At 42.3% G+C, this 22,442-nt stretch overlaps 1 protein-coding gene across 1 annotated transcript in view; it reads left to right on the top strand.

Moving 5' to 3' along the window:
- Positions 1-22,442, top strand: part of KCNAB1 (potassium voltage-gated channel subfamily A regulatory beta subunit 1) — a 469,491-nt gene that overhangs the window by 343,316 nt on the left and 103,733 nt on the right. The window contains exon 2 of the mRNA XM_052636474.1: positions 4,477-4,520. Within this exon, the coding sequence (XP_052492434.1) occupies positions 4,477-4,520 (44 nt within the window). The remainder of the gene's footprint in view (positions 1-4,476; positions 4,521-22,442) is intronic.

Below are 22,442 nucleotides of genomic sequence, written 5' to 3'. Positions count from 1 at the left end.
AATGAACATACCTTCTGCTCTGTATTTTTCAAAACAGGTTAACTGTACATTTCTTTTTTTTTTTTTCCATTTCACACCCCACGTTTGACTAGTAGCTTCCAGGTAAGGCCCCCCACACAGCAGAATGTGATGTAGAAGGATCAGAAAGATGTTCAGCTAGACTAAAACAGCAGATGATGTAATGATCTGAGCCCATGGAAACCAGGTCAAACCAAATTTGTCTCTGCCAGTTTGACAAGGCCACTGGAGCCCTTTACATGTGCCTTCAGCTCTAAATAAGGGATTTTTCTCCTGTGCAACATGCATCTGTCTTGGTCAAATGCAAGATATCTATTTTAGCCAACTGTTCCTTTCTTCCAAGCAGTTTACTGTAAGTAGGGTCTAAGATACACGTATGAGGAAGCAAGCAATTTAAAACAACACATTTAGGCTGCTAACTGCTTTTAGCATCTTTGATTTGTAAAGGACCTGTAAACATCAAATGGCATGTGATACTGTGCCTAAGTGACACTTGATTTCAGTTCTTACAATTCTATTATTGTCTTAAAATAAAAAGAGCATGATGGATGCTCCACAAAACAACACTAGAAATTATATTTATTGTATCTGTCGTGGGACTAACCATTGTCCTAAAACAAGTTCAGCCACCGAGAGGACAATTCTGTCTTTAGAAAGAAGAAATGCAACCTTTGGCTTAAAGAAGCTATATCCCTTCTCCAGTAACTTTCCCAAAGCTTTGACTTAAGGTTTAGGATTTCCAAAATTTGACTGACAAAGCTAAGTGTCCCATGCCCCCATATTGATGTCATTCATTTCTAAAATTAGCAGCTGAGCAGCTCAGGTTCACTTGGGAAAGAGGAGCATTTATTTTGAGTTGAACAGGAGCACATACTAAAAATGAACACAGTGAGACTTTCTTCTGGTATGTCTGACACAGATAAAATAGGGAAACTAGTGCAGTGCAACTGCTTTGAATTAAATGGAAAAGAAATTCTATCTATTTGGACATTTGATGTGCTTCCAGAATTTTTGGTAGCCTCACCTGTGCTAATGCTGAGGAATTAAGAGATAAAATGCAAGCACATTAAGTTGTTTCCATGCACAATGTCACACAAGGTCATGAAGTGAGCATGAAAATTCCACTGAGTTGGATAGAGGAGGTTCTAGGACACCCGTCACAGCCCAGTGTGATGTGTAAAGTTGGCCATTATTTGGTGCTCTAGCCACACAAACAAGCTTGTGGATGATGTATTTTGGACTCATTAGATCAAATGTGTCAAGTATTTGAGCTTCTGTTACCCAGCAGAGCTTAAATGGATCAAAGTGGCTAAATAATCACCCCACCTCCGCTTAGTATTGTGCAGACAGGAACGTGGGCTGGATGGAGATATGCCATTTGGAATCACGGAAATTGTGTTGGAAATCCACATGAACTGGAGGAAGTTATTTCCTCCTATCTTCTCCATCTGCTAAGTGAGTGGCTTTACTGGGTAGGAGCCTCACAATGAGACTTATCCCTGCAAAAACTAAGGGCAATAGACTTAGAGACCAGGTATGGCTTATGCACAGAAAATACCTCTCACTTTAAAAAACAGCTAACTGAATTTGGTAATCATTCCATTTGTTCTTGTTGTTGTTTAGTTGTTAAGTTGTGTCTGACTTTTTTGTGACTCCATGAACTGTAGCCTGCCAGATTCCTCTGACTGTGGGATTTCCCAGGCAAGAATACAGAAGTGGGTTGCCATTCCCTTCTCCAGGGATCTTTCCAACCCAGGGATCAAACCTGTGTCTCTTCCATTGGTAGGCAGATTCTTTACCACTGAACCAACAGGGAAGCCCAATCCTTCCACCTAGAGAGAAAAAAAATAATCTCTGAAAAAGTTAAATAAAATAAAAACACCAAGGCTCAATGTGAGACCTATCACCACTGTATCAATTCTGCTAAGTCACTTCAGTCGTGTCCGACTCTGTGACCCCATAGACGGCAGCCCACCAGGCTCCCCCATCCTTGGGATTCTCCAGGCAAGAACACTAGAGTGGGTTGCCATTTCCTTCTCTTGTAATTGACCTTTTCTTATAGTGCAAAATCTTCTAAGGCTTTCATTCCAGAAAAGCTGGCCTGGGTGTTCAAACAGCAGTGGCAATAACATGGGCCTGATTGAGTACTTGCTGCTTTGCAGTTTGTACTGGCTGGCGGTTCTCAAGTTTCTCAAGTTTGGCCCTCCAAACCCATATCAGAGTGATCACTGTCTCCCTAAATCACTAGCATAAGGGAACTTAGAGCAGGTCTCCCTACCTTGGGTGCTGAGATGCTGCTCAGTAAATGCCCAGTGTCATAATCCCACCCTATTTGAGTCTGTTAGAAAAATTTCTTCCTCTGCATAATTTTCTGCACCAAGCTCCTGTTCGCTATTGTGCTGTAAGTCACTGAAAGATATTAAAATTACATGGAATTCCTTACCTAGATCTTTTCCCCCATGACACCCACATAGTTATGCAAGTGCAAACTTGAGATAGCTCCTCCATGTGCTCTCAAGAACCTCCAGGGAGGACATCCCCCACTTTATTGTGATTACACGGTTGCTCTTCTGTGTCCCTCAGAAAAGGATAGAGAACTCCTTAAGGGTAGAGAACTGTGCCTTGTTCCTCTGTATCTTCATGACCTTGCACATTGCTTTGAACATAGTAATCTGTCGATAAATCACTAATTCATCAATGTCAAATATCTCTACCTGCAAGACGGTTATTCACTTATATATTTTCTTTGATTTTTTTGCTCTGGTCTAGGTCTTTTTTTATACTCCCCATCATATAGCTTTCACTCTAGATTCCTACCCTTTAAAATCAGTAGACTTTTAGACCACAAAGCAAATCTTCTGGCTGTACATCCTGTGGTTTTCTGAGAAACTACTAAAAGAACAATTCTTTATGCAAATTAATTTCATGGGAGTGGTCCAAGTATTTTTCTCCTACTTAGCAGTTCAAAATATTTTTCACACACACCTTTTGCAATAGTTTCCTGCCAGGTGGACATATCCAATTCATATGGAAAATTTAGCACTATGTCTGTGACAGCATAAGAAGAGTCAGAAAGCACCAAAAATAATTATGCTTTTGCATTTGTTTACTGTGAACACATTAGCATACATTATCATGTTCCAGTCCCACAGCAGCGATGCTGGATGAATGGTGTAGACATTGCTACCCCATTTCACTATGAAGAAATTAAAGTCCAAGGAAGTGATATCTCCAAGGTCACCTAGCTGGTTGCAACAAAGTCACGAAAATCTGGCTCTTTCAACTCTTTGCACTGTAATGTCCTTTGAACCAAGCTAGGAAAGGAACTGTGTTGCTTAGGTGGAATTTTATAGACAGTAGCAAGCAGGGAAAAGAAATAGATGCAAAAATAAGAGCACTGATTACTAGCTCTAAAGAAACCAAACTGTGGGATAATCAAGAGAGAATTTGGAAGAACTGAGCTGTAGAAAACTTTTTAGAAAAGTTGGTTCTGTTTTGTTTGGGTAGAAGCAGGGAGAAAAGCTGTATTCTCATAAAAGCATCTGATCAGAAAGTAAGGAATACACCTTTCTACCGTGTTTCAATAATGTCAGCTTCATCTCTTCACATTGGATCCCTACAAAATTCTATGAGATATCCTTTCTCTGAGAATTCGATTTCTTCTCTGATGGCAATTGGGCAGATGACAGGAAGATGGGTTGGGTCTGGGTCTCCACAAACACCTTACAGTTAAGGTTAGAGCACCTAGTTCTTTTTCTACTTAGAGAATGAAAATATATTTCCTCTCCCTGGATCAACTTTTAAGGATGAAAAGCAAAAATGTTGAGGAAGGGAAGAATCATTTAAGGACTGTCTGACCTTTTTGTAGGAATTTTGTGTATTTTTTTAATAAAAGTAATCTAATTTAGTTTAAATAGCCTAAAGGATTATTTTGTATTTGTTCTTTTAATATTCCCTATCCATCTGTAGTAATACTTTGTTTTAAAGGTCAGTTCATCTGTTACTCAGCCAACAAATGTTTATTAAGGGTCCACTATGGGTCACGATTGATTGATGAATGAAGAAGGACTGATAGGTAAATAATCTACAAATCGTGCCCTCAAGAAGAAAGATATTACATTTGTAAGAAAACTGATAAGACCAATAGGGCTGAAAAGCTGTGTTTTGTGGGGACCCTTTGTTGTTGTGCTGAGCCTAAGGACATTTTGGACTTTCTAGCACCCAAATAGGGATGAAAGAGACTCTTCCCCAAACCACAGGCCTGCATCTGGAGCTCTGCCCCTACCACAGCTCTAGTCAAGAACAGCGTCATCAAAAGTTAAGTTTATATACCTGAAATTAACACAATGCTGTTAATCAACTATATTTCAATTTAAAAAATTTTAAGTGACATTTAATACTCAGTTAAAATTCTACCCGAGGAAACGATGACCATGTATTGCTCTATTTTTATTTTAGGAATCTTGGAAAATCAGGACTCAGAGTTTCTTGCTTGGGTCTTGGTAAGTACTCAGGGTAACATGTAGGGGTGAGCTGGGAGGTGGGAGATTGGAGGGAATACCAGGGAATGATTGGGGTGTACATCAGGACCCAGTCTTGAGAGAGAAGGGTCCTCCTAACCAATGTTGCCTCACTTCTGAGCATACAACCCTTCTCCTTTCATGCCCACACAGCCCTCTGCCACTCAGGTCCAAGGAGCCACTGTGATCATGGTGTCTTCTAGGGGCCTGTTAAGCAAAAAGAGATCTGATATTAAAGCACATCTTAGAAGAAGAGACTCCTCTGTTAGTATTCCCTTTCTAGCAAGGGTACAAAACCTCATGGCATGTGGGTGTATGCACAATTCACCTGTGACATCATATGAATTTTTTTCTATCCTTATCTTCCCTTTCCCTAATTTTCTCATGTTTTTCTATTTTAATGTATTTATATACTCCACTATTCTTGCCTGGAGAATTCCATGGACTGAGGAGCTTGGTGGGCTACAGCCCGTGGGGTCACAAAGAGTCGGACACAACTGAGCAACTAACACACACACACACACGCACATTCACACATATACTTTTCTAATGTACCTTAAATGCTTTAGGGACAAGATAAATGTTTAAAGACAACTAAGAAGAGATGGCGATTTTAACATTATAAGAATAAATCTGAAATGATAAAATCTGAGTGTGAGGCTTGGGGTGTCGTACAGGTTTTAGACATCCCCCAGATAAGAGAAAGACCACTTTGCTGTTGAGGCAATTCAGCATCATCAGAACTGTTTCTGTAACCTAAGAGAGTCTAGACCAGGATGGTAGCTGAGGACGTAGTCAGAGGTGGTCAGATTATAGCTGGTTCTCAAAGTTGAGACTGGAAGATCTTCTGTTGGATTCTATTTCGGTTGCAAGAGAAAAGAGAAGAGTCAAAGATGACTCTAAGGTTTTTTGCCTGGGCAACAGAAAAGATGGAATTGCCACTAAGTGAGATGTGGAAGAATGAAGGAAGAGAGACTTAGGAGGGGAGAGAGCTGATTGATTTGGGACATAGTAAGTTTGAGATACCTATTAGACATCCAAGAAAAGACATATATGTATATAGGCAAAAGGATATATGAATCTTGAGTATAGAAGTGAGATCTGAGCTGGATGAGGATGACGTAGGAGTCATCAACAAGTATATATTATATAAACCATGAAACTGGATAAGAACGTTAAAAGAGTGAGTATAAATAGTACAGAAAACAGAAGAACATGTTCTGTGACCTGGGAAGTCCATTAAGTTGAGAAAATGAGGAAGAACCAACAAAGAACATTGAAACAAGCAGTGGGTTTTTGTTTTTGTTTTGTGTTTTTGTTTTTTTTTTTTTGTTTTTTAAAAAACAGATGAGGAAAACCAGGAGAATAGGGATTCCGAGAATCCAACATTTCAAAGGGGGATAGAGACAAACTCTGTCAATACTGCTCATGAGTCAAGTAAGATGAGGGTCAAGAATTGATCATTCAGTTTGGCTACACGCAAGTCACTCATGACTTTGAAAAGATCCATCTTGAAGGAGTGAGGGGTTCACTGACACGTGATTGGACTATGTTCAAGAGAGCATATAAAGAGCAGGACTGGCAGCGGCTCTTTTAATGACTATTTCTATAAAGAGAAGCAGAGAAATGGAATGGAAGCTGGACAGGTAGGTGTGGTCAGAGAGAGTGCCATAACACATGGAAGAAACAACAGCACACTTATATGCGGATGGAGAAATTCTTTTTGAGAAGGGAAAACAATGGTTAAGATAAGTAGAGAAAAAAGCACCTGGAAAGGTTTCTGGAAGACACAAGAGGAGAGTAACATGAAAGGCGGCAGAGTCCATGGGCTGTGAGGCTGGTAGGTGGGTTGACAGGGTGACAGAGCAGTATCTTGTAGGACTTGTTTCCTACTGCTTCTGCATTCTCAGTGAGATCAGAAAGGCCGTACCAGCTATTAGCGAGGATGGAAGAGTGGTGTTGAAAGTTTGAGGAGAGAGAGAATTTCTAGGAGAGTAGAAGAGTGAATGGGAGAAGGCAACGGCACCCGACTCCAGTACTCTTGCCTGGAAAATCCCGTGGACGGAGGAGCCTGGAAGGCTGTATGTAGTCCATGGGGTCGCACAGTCGGACACGACTGAGTGACTTCACTTTCACCTTTCACTTTCATGCATTAGAAAAGGAAATGGCAACCCACTCCACTGTTCTTGCCTGGAGAATCCCAAGGACAGAGGAGCCTGGTGGGCTGCCGTCTATGGGGTCGCACAGAGTAGGACACGACTGAAGCGACTTAGCAGCAGCAGCAGCAGAAGAAGAAGGAATGCACCAAGAGAATGCATCAAAGTGGCTAGACAGCATTAAGGATCTGCTTGAGATTTGTGCTAATAAATTCAAAGACACCATCTCCAAGATTGGGTGTTTCTCTTCCAGTCGTGTTCAGCCGTGCAAGTCCAGGTGGAGTTTTTCAAGGGCATAAGGTAAAAAGAGAGGCAATGATGCTGAGGGTTTATGCAAAGGGGTGATTGTAATGGTGGACTTTGGGGTTGAAGCTGAGCAGGTAGGAAAATGAGGACTAAAGCCAGGAAAAGGAGGAGGCAGAAGGACAGTGAAAAGTAGGAAGGATCAGTGAATTGTACATCCAGAGGACCAAGGGATTGTTGGAGTAAGATCAGTAGAGACAGTAGAACAGAAGAATAGAAAGTGGTATGGGGAGGGAGGTGGGAGGGAGGTGGGAAGGGGTTCAGGATGGGGAACACATGTACACCCGTGGCAGATTCATGTCAATGTATGGCAAAACCAATACAATATTGCAAAATAATAATAATAATAATAAATAAAATAAATAAATAAAGAGTAATAAAAATACAACTAAATCTCTTAGTGAAAAAAAAGAAAGAAAGAAAGTGGTAGTTAGAAAGAGAGATTCTTGAAATTCTTGAAATTGAGGTTATGGGGTGTCCTGCTCTTGTTAAAGTCTAAAGCATGTCCCTTGGGAGAGAGTGACTGAGGTTGTGCTGAATGCAAGATAAGTAGACCAGAAGAGGTCAAGAAGCTGAAAGATAAAGGTGTAGGGAAGGATTGATTACCTTTGGGGTCACTGAAATCACTAAAATGTATTGCAAAACTAATATGGGAGAGAGTGAACCAGAGCTAAACTTTTCCTATGAGAGGGACTGACTAGGGATGAGTAAGTGACTGTAACATGGGGGGACTGATGACGTAAGATTCAAAATGGGTTTAATTCAGTTCAGTTCAGTAGCTCAGTCATGTCCAACTCTTTGTGACCCCATGGACTGCAGCACGCCAGGCTTCCCTATCCATCACCAACTCCCGGAGCCTATTCAAACTCATGTCCATTGCATTGGTGATGCTATCCAACCATCTCATCCTCTGTTGTCTCCTTCTCCTCCTGCCTTCAAACTTTCCCAGCATCAGGGTCTTTTCCAATGAGTCAGTTGTTCACATCAGGTGGCCAAAGTATTGGAGTTTCAGCTTCAGCATCAGTCCTTTCAATGAACATTAAGGACTGATTTTCTTTAGGATGGACTGGTTGGGTCTCCTTGCAGTCTAAGGGACTCTCAAGAGTCTTCTTCAACACCACAGTTCAAAAGCATCCATTTTTCGGCACTCAGCTTTCTTTATAGTTCAACTCTCACATCCATACATGACTACTGGAAAAGCCATAGCTTTGACTAGACGGACCTTTGTTGGTAAAGTAATGTCTCTGCTTTTTAATATGCTGTCTAGGTTGGTCATAACTTTTTTCCAAGGAGATTATCTTCATTACCTCCACCATAGTTTGATCTCAGGTCAAGCAACAGGAGGGGAACACAGCCCTGCCCATCAACAGAAAATTGGATTATAGATTTACTGAACATGGCCCCGCCCATCAGAACAAGACCCAGTTTCCCCCTCAGTCAGTCTCTCCCATCAGGAAGCTTCCATAAGCCTCTTATCCTTCTCCACCAGAGGGCAGACAATGAAAACCACAATGACAGAAAACTAACCAAACTGATCACATGGACCACAGCTTCGTCTAGCTCAGTGAAACTATGAGCCATGCCGTGTGGGGCCACCCAGGATGGACGGGTCATGGCAGAGAGTTCTGACAGAATGTGGTCCACTGGAGAAGGGAATGGCAAACCACTTCAGTATTCTTGCCTTGAATGAAAAAGGCAATGCGGGTTGGGAGGAGGAATTGGGAGGAAGGTTTCTTGAACTTTGTGAGTGTGGAGACTGGATGAAGCAATGTGGTGAATGAATAAAAGATAGTGGCAACTGATTCTGCCCCCTTTCACAGTATAGCAAAAATATTGAAGGCTAATGATGCCTGAGTTTTTCTGATTCTCCTTAATAATATGGTTTGGGAAGGGAAGGTGGTCTTTGTTCACCATAAGACTAAGGCAATTTGACTTCTGCTCAGTTAATGGTTCTTATTTTATTACTGTTTACTTGTATTAGAAAGACCCTGTAGATTCATTACCAGGGGTATTCTAACCTTAGTTTTTTTAAAACTGCTTAACAGACATGACTTAGCAACTAAACAATAACAGCAACAACAGCAACAAATGATAAATAGCTATTCACTACTTATTACTGAAAGAAGTTAAGTACTATAGCAATTTAAGAAAATATGGGTTAAGAAATGTAGTGAACAATCCAGACTTAGAGAATGAATTTATGGTTGCCAGAGGCAGGAAGGATGGGGGGGAAGGATAGTTAGAGAGCTTGGGATGGACATGTACATATATTTAAAATAGATAACCAGTACAGCACATGGAACTCTGTTTCATGTTATGTGGCAGCCTGCATGAGAGGGGCATTTAGGGGAGATTGGATACATGTGTATGTATACCTGAGTCCCTTCGCTGTGCACCTGAAATGATCACAACATTGTTAATCAGCTATGCTAAGTCACTTCAGTCGTGTCCGACTCTGTGCGATCCCATAGACGGCAGCCCACCATCCCCCCCCACCCCCCCCCCCCGCCCGCCGTCCCTGGGATTCTCCAGGCAAGAACACTGGAGTGGGTTGCCATTTCCTTCTCCAGTTAATCAGCTATACCCCAACACAAAATAAAAAGTTAAAAAAAAAAAAAAGAAATATAGTGAACAATCTTAGACAACTTTCCCATAGGATCAGTATCTATAATGGAAAATATTTCATCAAAAGTACCTAAAAAACTCAACCAAAAGCCCTTAAGACTATAAAAATTTCAGATGTCTATGAAGTGCCACATATAAGTGAGTCTCCAGGGGGCAGACTAGTTTTTTAAAACTGTGTATGAGCTGCAGGTATTTTGGTGAATTTTGAAACAGACCTGATTGAGGAGCAAGTCCGGATTTGAGCTTTAGGGGTTTTTTCTAAGAGCTTGAACACTTGTGATAAGACATGGCATGAAAAAGTAGGAGGAAACAAGGAAGTTCATGGGATTGACTGGCTTCATTAAAAACAGGTAAACAGGCTTGAATAAATATTCTTTGAGACCTTTTCTGAGCTACCTACTTCTGTAAAACATAAGAGACAAAAGAAATTCATAGGAAGGAATAATGCACCAACTTTAGATGATTTTTCAGGCTCTGCATACTGTTGTGGACTTGGGATATCAGCTCAGTTATAACATGCGTTCAACTGAGGCTTTGAAAATTAAGTATTAAATATTCCAAGCAAATATAGGACTACAGATGTCTTTTACTGAAGTACATTGGAGAAGGACAGGCTGGAAATTTCTCTTCCTGCCAAGCTTCCTTTTGCTAAACCAAGAGCATATGCAAATGGAAGCAGAAAGGTGAAATAACTCAAGGATGAACTGAAGATACATCTAAAGGAACACAGCTCTGTCAACAAAAGAATGGGGGGTGGGAGTCAAGTGGAGACCCAGCTGTGAGCTACTGTGGCTAGATTGGTTTGTAAATACACTGACCCAAAATCAAAGAAATTGATGGGAATGTAGAAAAGCCACCAACAAGTGATTGAGCATCATCTCAGTCTAGTGGGAAGTGGGGTCATCTTCTGAGAGAGAAAGCAGAGAATTTATGTATTCATTATTCTTCCACTTGTTCATTTTCAGCAAACATTCAGGAAACCAGGTATCATGCTAGCTACAGAGGTTATCAAGATGAAAACAGCAAGGCTATCAAGATGAAAACTGCTCTTAAATTGCTCATAGTGTAATTGGAGTCAGGCGTGCAAAAACAGACAGTGCATTGAACGGATGCCATAATGGAGGGTACAGGATGAACCAAGCATGAAGAAGGTCTCCTGGGGAATCTGGAGCAGTTCCACAGGGGAGGTGCTGTTTGAGCTGAGACTTGAAGGGGATCATCAAGTAGAGAAAAGGGGGGAAGGATGAAAGAAGGAGCAATGTGTGCAATGGCCTGGAGGGAGACCCATGGAGTGGGAGATACTGGAGGAATACTAGTGTCTGTGTAGAACATTGGGAAGGCACAGTGTTCGGAACCACAAGGGCTGAGCCTGGAAAGAAAGCTAGGCCTGATTAGGAAGGCCATCATTTGCCTCACTAAGGCATTGAGCTCCAGTCCTCCAGGTCTCTGGGGTTCCTCCAAGTCCTACAGCCCCAAGGTCTCAGGGAACATCTGGGAGATGAGGTACAGACAGGAGACGCATTTCCCTGCCCTCCTCCTTCCATTGCCACCACTTCAGCAAAGCAGCTCTACTTTTCTAAGTGTGAATATGAATATAAGATTTTAAAGATAAATTTAAATGTAGTACTTAAAAAAAATTTTAATGTAGTATGTCATAAATGACTTTGTTTTTTAGAACAAGAGTAGGTTCACAGCAAAACTGAGCAGAAAGTACAGAAATTTCCCCTTACATCATATACACATAGCTTCCCCCACTATCAACATCCCACATCAAAGTAGTACATTCATTACAGTCTTACTGTAATGAATGTATTATTGTTACATACCAAATGTATTATTCATATATATCGTAAATGTATTATTACCTTGACATACTGTTATCTCCCAAAGGCTACACTTATATGTATAACTTTGGTGTTTTACATTCTGTGGGTTTGGACAAATGTCATAAAAGATATTCGCCATCATAGTATTATACAGAGTAGTTTACTGCCCTTAAAATCCTCTGTGCTCTGCCTATTTCTTTCTGACCTGTAACCCCTGGCATCCACTGACCCTCTTACTTTTTCCATAGCTTTGCATTTTCCAGAGTTTCATGTAGTATGCACATCCTATAGTATGCAGTCTTTTCATATTGGCATCTTTTACTTAGTAATATGCATTTAAGTTTCTTCCATGTCTTTTTATGGTTTGATAGCTCATTTCTTTTTAGTGCTTCATATTACATTTTGAAGGAAAAACAGCATCCTTCTTCCAAAAAAAAAAAGTGTGCTAAAGCCCTGCTTCAGCTTGTAAAAGCCATTGAAAAACTTGAATCAGGAGTAGGACATGATAAGATGTATTTGAATTGTTTTCTGGAAACATGTGAAAGCTAGATTAGAGGGGGAGAGAGTTGAGCCTGGGGGCAGATGATGAGGCAGTGCTAATAAAGATGGACAGGAAGAAGGTGATTTTTTTTTTTTAGGAGGAAGAATAAACAGGACTTAGTGACCTTGGGGTTCAGAATGAGAGGTCTCCGTGAACAGAGTTCCGGATTGGGCATGTGGGTGGACAGGCTGAAATCTCAGCAGGAGGAAATGTAGGAGGGAGCAGTAAGAAAAAGGAAGAAGAGAAGCAGGAGCACCATTGGCTAGAGGAGACCCAAGAGCCTGCCAGCATCAGCTGCAGCTATCCAGAGGGCACAGGGAATGCTGGAGAGAGTGCCAACCAGCAGTAAAGACCCAGGAGCTTCTAACAGGGGTGAACCCATGGTTGTCACTGAAGTCACCTGCAAATACAGAGGACTGAGGTATTTAGACAGGTTTAGGACACCTGCCTTTTGGAGTCTCTCAGGCTGTATGCTCCCTGAGAGCAGAGATCACCTCTGGTTGTTTTTTTTTTTTTTTCTACATCCCTGTTAACAGATCATGGTATCTGGCAAGTAGTAGGTGCTCAAAAATAGTTATTGAATAGAAGATTGGGTAAGTGGGTCAATTGCTAAGGAATGACAAAATGCACAGTAGGTAATACTGAAGATCCAGAGAAAGTCAGAAATGATGAATTGCTGGGGTCCAGCCAGCCCAGTTCTTTGGCTTTCTCCAGCAGCGTATCAACACAGAAACAAAGAAGGCCAAGTGGAGCTGGGAGGTGGGGAGAGGGCATAGAGAGAAACCCAACACATGTCAGGGACCAGGGGATCTATTGTATACATAGTGACATGAGTCCAGATTGGGTTGGTACTCAGAGCTCTCACTCCTGCAGATAGAAAGGGCGTCTGCCACACACCTTAGGAGCAGGAAGTCCTTCTGATTCATGCCACAAGAGGTCATACCCCACAGTGGGCAGCTGTTCCTATAGGTGCTGGAAAGGGGCAGACTTCATCCTGTGTCACTCACTCTGAGATATACATGCCTCTATCTATTTAAGAGGCTGACAAGAGAAAAGGCGTGTGATGGTTAATTTTATTTGTCAACTTGCCTGGGCCACAGGGTACCCGGATTGGTCAAACATTATTCTGGGTGTGTCATGAGGATGATTTTGGATGTGATGAATATTTGAATTTGTAGACTACATAAAGCAGATTGCCTCCCTAATGTAGATGGGTGGCTCTCCTTCAGTTAGCTGAAGGCTTAAATACAACAAAAAGGCTGAGTCCCCTCGAACAAGAGGGGACTCCTCCAGCCTGACTGCTTCAAGCTGGAACATCAGATTTTTCTGGCCTTTGAACGCAGAATGAAACATTGTCTTGTCTTGGGTCCTGCGGCTTTTGGACTAGAATTTACACCATCAACTCTTTGCGGCTTTTGGACTAGAATTTACACCATCAACTCTTTTGATCCTCAGGCCTTCAGACTTGTCCTGAACCTATACATGGGTTATCATGGGTCTTGAGCTGCAGATGACAGATCTTGGGACTTCCCAGCCTTCGCAACTGGGACCCAATTCCTTATAAGAAATCAATCTCTCTCTATGTGTATATGTATATATATATGTGTGTATGTGTGTGTGCATATATAATTTCTATATATAAAAATATATTTCTATATTTTATTATATATTATGTGTGCTAGTCACTTCAGTTCAGTTCAGTCGCTCAGTTGTGTCCAACTCTTTGCGACCCCATGAACTGTGGTACGCCAGGCCTCCCTGTCCATCACCAGCTCCTGGAGTTCACCCAAACTCATGTGCATCGAGTCGGTGATGCCATCCAGCCATCTCATCCTCTTGTTGTCCCCTTCTCCTCCTGCCCCCAATCCCTCCCAGCATCATGGTCTTTTCCAATGAGTTAACTCTTCCCGTAAGGTGGCCAAAGTATTAGAGTTTCAGCCTCAGCATCAGTCCTTCCAATGAACACCTAGGACTGGTCTCACTTAGTCTTGTCCAAATCTTTGTGACCCCCTGGACTGTAGTTCACCAGGATCCTCTGTCCATGGAATTCACCAGGCAAGAATACTGGAGTGGGTAGCTATTCCCTTCTCCAGGGGATCTTCCCAACCCAGGGATCAAACCTGGATGTCCTGCATTGCAGACAGATTCTTTACCATCTGAGCCACCAAGGAAACCCATTATATATTATAATTATATATAAAATATACAAATATTACATATAAAAAGATATATAGCAAGGAATTTTATAAGAAATTATAAGATTCTATTTCTCTGGAGAACTCTAATAAAAGCATTTTGCTAGTTTTGTAAAAATATCACACAGGTGCTTGTGGCAAGGCAAATCGGTATTTCTAGGAAGTGATCAAGGTTATGGGAAGATGGGAGGAGCACAGATGAGGGGGTATGTGATCACCTGCTCAGTTTTCAGCTGAGCACATTTGGAACTTCATGCAGGATACCATCATCCCCTAAGGAGTCCTCCTGGGCTGTTCACTGGTCAGAAGGCATTTTAGGCATTCCTGCCAGACTGGGCTGGGCCTGGATCTAAACAGTGAAGAAAAAGAAGGAACACCTATGTCTTCATTTCTACAAACCTCAAGGCAGTTAATTCCAAGGCAGAGCAAACTGACTCCATGATCATCCTGTTCTGTGTTTATTCAGACAGCCCTTTCACACTTCATCCTTGAAGGCATAGAGTCATAAAGTAAAATATTTGACATCTTGGAGACACTGAGTCTCTCAGGAGGTGTGTCTTCTCAACTCTGGCTGCACAGCAGAATTACCTGTGGTGCTTTTTACAATGCAGATAACCACTCTCCACCCAGACCTTTTGAATAAGAGTCTCCCAAGGCACAGGTGTTTTTAAAAGACTGTTCCGACAATTCTGAGGCAGTTGTAGCATTGGAACTCATTGTCCTCACCAGATAGAAGGCGATAGTGATATACGTGGACTGGTGACTGGTGAACCAGGCGGTGGCTACACTTTCTATCTGCCTAGCTGGCGGCTGTACTCAGGCCCAGGCCTCGGAGCTGGCCAAGGCCTCTCCACCTGCTGCAGTCGCCAAGAGGAAAACCTGCCCAGCCCAGGGCTGGCCTTGGGGCTCTCTGGAGCCTATGTCCCGGGGAGGCTCCTGGAGTAGGCAGGTCGAGCTCACCTCCCCTTCCACTCAGCACCTGACACCTGGGCCCATCTACTTTGTACCCTGCCCTAACTAAGGGAACCTTCCAGAGCCAAAGTGAATAGTAAGCCCAAGCCACGTGGGCTTCTTCTTAATGTGTCGCTATGTGCAGGATGTGCTCCTGGCTGTCTCCCTCTGCCTTAGGGACGCTCTCAGTGCACTAAGTATTTTGACCACTAGGAAAACATGAGATGAAATGTTTAACATGGGTGATATAATTTTTGTGACACCCTTCATGATTTTCATTCTTGCTGTTAAGGCCGATATAAACTAGCCACTTCTCATATAATTATAATAACATAACAGCAACAACATTAAGTATTTATAAAGTGCCTCCAAGAAACGAGAAGCCAATTTAAAGGGCAATTTCTTCTGTCACAGAGTTTACCAATTTTTCTGCATAACACAGAGTGAACTATCTTAAGACCATGATACCCACAGAATTTAAATGGTGCATGAATATTAAACATATAACAAGTGAATTTTAAGCTTGTCACTTCTCCTGAAATGTCTACCTTGAATAAATGCCATGGTGCATACACATTAAAAATGAAGAGGCATTTATATTTTTTTTAAAGTGTTTTAGAATATTTCTTTTAGGTTTTCTACTTTGATAGATAAAATCCTTCTTCAGAATTGTTGACAAGTTGGTTGCCTTCTGAATTACCAGGGGCTGCCATTCATGTGCTATTGCTTCCCTCATAGAGGGTGTCAGGAACTGAGACACAGCTGGGGTGACAGATGGGCAGCCTGATGCTCCACACACTGTAAGTGTTAGGTTCAGGGAGGAATTGGAGAAGAGAAAGGAGAAGAGTCTACACAACCCTAAGTTCACACACATGCACACACATACGCACACACACACACACACACACACCCTCATCTCCCTCAGTGCCGTTGTAAAAGGATGAGTAGCCCTCATTTGTTAACCTATGATCCAAAAATGAAACAAGTAATTGCAAAGCCATCAGATACTAGGGGAGGCTAAGTTTTCTCCAGACTCAGATATGGGCACTTTGTTGAAACTGATGACAATTTGTAAGCATGGCTTCACAGCTGTGAGAGGGAGAATTAGTTTTTGCAGTCATCACCCACTTTACAGATGAGAAAGAATCAGGAAGAGGGAAAATGTTTTGTTCAAGGTCAGTGATAGAGATGACAGAGCCCTCATTTCCTGCCCCTGGCCCCTCCACCAGCCACCACTTCACCTGCCTCCAGTCTCCACATGCTCATAGTCACTGCCATCTCCACATCTCTCTTCCTTGAAAAGAGAGCAGCTGGGCCAGGCATGTAAGGCCCCTGCCAGCTCTAACAGTCGTGATATGAGCAACAATCAAGTTCCCTGTGACTCCAGGGTGGCAGCTGGGGGAACGTGCCTTTACTCTACTTTAGAACTAGAAAATTTCAGAGCTTAAACAACTCCTCGCATCACTCTCCAGAGTAGGCAGATAGAGATCCATCAAAGCTCCACAGACAGAATGGGGGTCAGAATCCATGGTCCACGACCAGGTGATCAAAAGACTTCAAAGGGAGAAGGCAGCTGAGTGCAAAACATTTTGTTTTTGTGTGGATGCCCTGAGTGACTTTCCCTCCCATACACGCAGCCCTAGAGACCTCATGAAGTCCTGCTGTAGCTCCTGTCTTCAGGAAACACAGTTGTGTACATGCCCATCTGTTCATATTATTCACCCAGAGTTTTTCCCGTACAGTCTACATTTATAAAGAGTACATTTGTAAGATTATTTTCCTATACTTTTTAAAAATTTTAATTGGAGGATAATGATTTTACAATATTGTGGTGGTTTTTGCTGTACATCAACATGAATCAGCCATAGGCATACATGTGTCCCCTCCTTCCTGATGAACAGATAAGGAAGCTGTGGTACATATACACAATGGAATATTGCTCAGCTATAAAAAGGAACACATTTGAGTCCGTTCTAATGAGGAGGATGAAACTAGAGCCTATTATACAAAGTGAAGTAAATCAGAAAGAGAAAGACAATTATCATATATTAAGGAATATACATGGAACCTATACTCTTTAAAAAAAATTTTTTTTCTGGCAGTGCTGCACAGCATATGGGATCTTAGTTCTCTAACTAGGGATAGAACCCACATCCCCTGTACTGGAAGGACAGAGTCTTAACCACTGGACTGCAAGGGAAGTCCCTCCTATACTCTTTGCAGTGTAAGAACCCAAATGAAAGTTTCAATTTCAGTCAAACATGCAACTGAGCTACTCTAATAGTGAGGCTAAAAAATGAGGGAATCAGTTGGGGTGCCGTCCTCTTGTGCAGGTGGGGCTGTGCTTCTGGTGTGCCTGGATTCATCGAGGCAGGACCACAGGGAGGGCAGCATTAATGCCTGAGGTGTGGGCTGCTGTGGGTCAGCACACTGAGGGGAAATGTGTGGAGATTTGGATATAGGCCTTAGAGGCCTCAGCTGGATGAAGTTAGGAATAAAATCTCAGTTCTTTTTAGAACTATTGCATGTAAATTAGTCAGGAGCCTTCTTAAGTGAACGGAAAACCCAGCTCAACACAAAGCAAAACCGTCAGGTTAGCCAAAACCAGAAATTTTTAGGCTCATAGGGACAGCAAGCCCAAATGACTTGATCCAGGGATCAGACTGTGAGCTCTACAAGCCGAAGGTTGGTTCCATTCTCACACTGCCCTCAGAGTGACAAGATGGCTGCACACACTCCAAGTGTCACATCCCACTGGCTCTGACTAGCTTATGTATCTATCTCTGAATCAGTCATTGAAGAGCTGCGGGCAATCAAGAATCACCCCTGAAGCAGGGGAAGGGTTTAAATCCACCTCCAACCACAGAATGAGATTCCTAAAGGAAATCTAAAGGGCTCTTGCTTAAAGTGTTCTCAGTTCCTCTACTCTTGAGTTAAGAAAAGAGACCTTTGGATCCTAAAATTCCTCCCCGCACTTATTTTAGCTTATCTGAGCTTTTTCTATGTTGTTGGTAGCCAAGGTTGAAAATCAGAATTCTCCCAGCCTTTCTGTAGCTTGAGGTATGCTCAAAGTCTGCTGGGTCAGCTCTGCTGGGTTACCTTCTGCCACCTCTGTTTGCCTAATGGACAGAACTTTTCTCAGCAGGGTAAATACAATATGTAGCTTTGCCTTTTTAATACTTCCCCTATCGTGTTGAAGGATCAGTGAGACCTCATTTACAAATAAAAACTTCATCCTAATACCTGAGTGATGACAATATGCAAAGGAGGACCTCCAGGGGGGCGCAACAGAAAATACCATCAATGCTCACTTTGCATCTGACAACTAATTAAAACGAGAGGAGGAAGAGGCTCCCCAGCATTCAATTACAGAAAATGCCTGAAGTAATGAGCAGCAGCTACAATAGAGCTGACAGTCTAAACATGGGGATTTCTTCAGGAAAGAGAAGGAAACCGGAGATAAAGTCCTGGCTTGGATCTACTTGCAATTTTTACTGGAAACAAGTTTCTTCTTAGTCTCTGACTCTGTCTCACTTCCCATTTCTCTGCCCTCTGCTCTAGCCACCCTTTCCTTTCCTCCGTTCTGAGCAGAAACTGTAGCCCAACTCAGCCGACCTGCTTCAAGTATCACTCAGCAGTGATACTTGAAGTGCTGCTGGCTGAAGAGAGGAGGCAAGACTGACCCTGAAACTCATTTTTGGAAGTGATCCTCTGCCCGACTTTGTTACCTGTCACCTTCCCTTCCAGCACCTTTCTGGCAGGGCTGGCTGGCTGCCCGGGTCCTGCTGGTGGATGGGCTGCCTCAGATGCCACCCGTGTCTCAGCTTGAACTCTTAGAGGGCAGAAACTGCAGCTGATTCCATCATCCCTGGAAAGCATGGGATCTGCACTCCTGTCCTTCATTTGTGTGTCCAAGGACTGCATGCAAGGTGCCAGATACCATGCTGGGGAAACAAGTAATACACCCGAGCACCAGTGGCTGCCCTCACACTGCAGGGAGTCGGGGAGGAGCAACGACCTGATTCCCAGGCAGGATGAGCTCCTTGGGTTGTGTCCCCAGAGGACACCGTGAATTTATACTTGCTGGTGATGGCTTTTTTTAGTCTGACTTATTTCCTGCTGGATTATCAGTTCAGAATGCATGCTTAAATCAGAGAAAGTACTCATTTATGATGCTCATATATACTTATTTATGGAATGAATGAATGAATCACACAGTGTGACCAGTGCTCTGAGAGAAATATGAAGGTGTATGTTAACTCATATGAGGGCTGCCTAAGAGGAGATCATGGAAGGCTCCCTGGAGAAAGAGATATCTGAACTGAGTATGAGAGGACGAGCTAGGGTAGAATAGAGCCAGGTCAAAGAGAAAATAAGGAAAAAAGCAGTCTGGCAATGACAGAGGTAGAAAGAGAAAGAGAGGTATGACTCTCGCTTACACTCTGGTAGAAGACACTGAAATGACACCTTTGATGAAGTGACTTCTGGGGAATGGAGAAGGTGCTGATAGGGGTAGTTAGATGTTGAAGGATGAATAGGAACCTGTCAGGTGAATAAGAGAGAAAAAAGCCACAGGCATTCCTTAAAAAAAAAATATCCACTCATCCCTTCTCTCAGATCTAGGCTTGATGATTGCTTTCCTGACCATCCACATCTAGCTAGAGGCTTCCTGTTAGTTCTCACCAGAACCTCTCTTACCAGAATGTGGTATTTTTCTGTCTTCCCCACTGACCGAGAGCTCCAGGAAAGAGAAACCATTATTATTATATATTTGCCTCTTTGACCCCGCCATCTGGCCTGACCCTGAAAAATTATGGAGCTCAAGTCTGGGAGGTAGTGAAGAATAGGGAAGCCTGGTTTGCTGCAGTCCATGGGGTTGCAAAGAGTAGCGCACAACTTAGCAGCTGAAAAACAAGAATTTTCTACATGAATTGATAAATAAATTTCAGGAAGAGAAGCCTTGGAGTCTAAACCAGCATGGCCTGGAAAAAGAACTACATGGGAGAGAAAGTGATGAGAGATGACTTAGGGAAGATTATGAAGAATATTGGAAACCATGCCGTGAAGCTTGGAATTTATTTGTTTTGTGTTGAGAAGTCACTGAAATATTTCAAGGTGTTGTTTGGCCAGATGCATTGTAAGAGGCCCATTCTGGTCGCTGTGGTTACACTGCAGACAGGAAGTTAGAGAGGCTTGGGAATAGAGGCAAGGGGACAAGCTGCAAATGACTCAAATATTCTCAGTTTTACAGAAGATTAAATGTAACAGTCAGTTAATTGCCCACTAACTGTGAGCCCAGTTCATCACACTGTGAGCTTCTGCACAGAGCCTGTGCAGAATACCTAGGGGGGCTGTGAAGTAAATGAGGCTTGACCAAATTAGCAAAAAACTGGTAAAGAAAATGTATAAGGAAGTGTTTTTTTTTTATGTATAAAATAAAGTATCTGAAGAAAAGAACTATCATAGGTGTCAGGGTACTAAGTTTCAAAGATTGGGTAAAAAATTTTCCCGATTTCCTTCTTTAAGGAAAATAACAGAGATAAATGGAAACATTTTAAATGGGAAAATAAAAATCAGACAAATATGAAGAAATAAGAAGTGAAATGTGGGTGTAAATTAATGAAATAAAGTAGAATTCAAGCAAAGATAAGATGCAGCAATGAGAGATGGTAATCAGCGGAGTGGGGGCCCTGAGAAGGAGCCAGGGATGGGCCTGCAAGAAACAGCCTTGGGAAGAGGAAGGGACCCTCTTCCACAGGGACAGGAAGAGGGAGGAAAGGACGGGTGTTGTCTTAGTTTGTGTTCCCTTAACTTGGAAGCCATTGTGGAGTGCACACCCACCTGAGGGTGAGGAAGGTAGGCCATTCAAATACCGGAAGCAGCTGGAAGCCCACAGGGAAATGGGCAAGACCCCAGTCCCATATGCTATGGGTAGTTTGCCAAATTTGGTAGCAAGAAGTGGAAGGGTTTACAGTTCATTTCTTTTATATTCTCTGTGAAGCAGGAGGTAGGTTTATCTGGTGACATTAAAGGAAGAGGAGGTAGGACTGAGGTTGAGACAAATAGGGCAGGTTTGAAAACTAAATGGGCAGGGGTTAAGAGCTAAGAGCCAAAGGATTGGTGGGCTCTATGTATAGTTACTATAGACCAAGAATTTACAATGCATGGCTGCAGTTTGTGATGTTCTCCAGCACAGCTCAGCATCTTGGTTATAGGTGATGAGTAGCCGGACAGTCAGATTCATCTAGGTGTAAATTTTTGCCAGGCAGGTGAAATAAAGAAATAGGGAAATAATGGAGCTGAGAATAGGGCAAAAGACTCTTCTAAATGATGAAACATGTCATCTAGCCATTCTAATCTCCCTGGTTAAGGAAGAACTTGATAGAATAGATGGACAGGAAGAAGGTAAAGAGTCTGAGGACAGAGTATGTAGGGATGTCACTAAACAAACAAAATCTGCAAGAGTGAGAGCTTGTAGCATGTGAAGGCTTATGACCTGGCCTTTAATGCATTTATTTGGAATACAAATAAGGCACACTTCTACACATGTTCTCTTGTGTGCGAGTTCAGTTCTGCATTTCATAGCACCTTTGTGGTCTTCTATTTCCACCTCATCAACCATATACCCTTTCTTCTAATAGTCATTGCCTACATTTTCTGAGTTTTATACTTGAGAGTTTACAATATCCAGGGTGTGCTAAATGTCTGTAATTTCTATACCAGTGTGACTTTAAGAAATCTGGGCACTCTATTCAGGCACTTTGGTGGCTTCTGTGTTGATCTTCCAATTGACCTACTGGAGACACAGGGAAAAGGCAGTGGACTCTCAACTCACTCTGATAAGAGAGGGGAACAGGGACACAGAATATTGGAAATGCATTTATGCTTTTCTTTGGAATGAGCTTTGTATTTCTTTTGGATATGGGTGCCATAGTCATGAAAAATCAAGAGTTGTCTAGAGATAATGAAATTTGTAGGAACAGTATAATGATCTCATAGCCCATCTCTGACTAGGCTTTAGTTAAGCTTTTGACTTCCCATAATGAATTAATCATTCTATATAGCACTAGTGGGAGAAATTCTGCCCTGACTCACCAAACCGATGTGTCTCACTGGCACCTTATTCTTTCAGGATTGGTGGCCCTTGTAATCTTGTCCCAGAAAACAAGACTGCTGATGCTCTTTTCTGTTGCCACTAAGCTATTTTTGTTGCAGTCATTTACTTCCACTGGGATTTTTGTAGAAGGTTAATAGTGCTAATAAAAATGAAAGGCAAAGCACCAAGAGGGCATCTTGAAAGAATAATC

The sequence above is a fragment of the Budorcas taxicolor genome, chromosome 1 (genome assembly GCF_023091745.1).
Source record: "Budorcas taxicolor isolate Tak-1 chromosome 1, Takin1.1, whole genome shotgun sequence".
NCBI lineage: Eukaryota > Metazoa > Chordata > Mammalia > Artiodactyla > Bovidae > Budorcas > Budorcas taxicolor.
The sequence above is the reverse complement of the archived record's forward strand: the minus strand, read 5'-3'. Positions and strand labels throughout refer to the sequence as shown.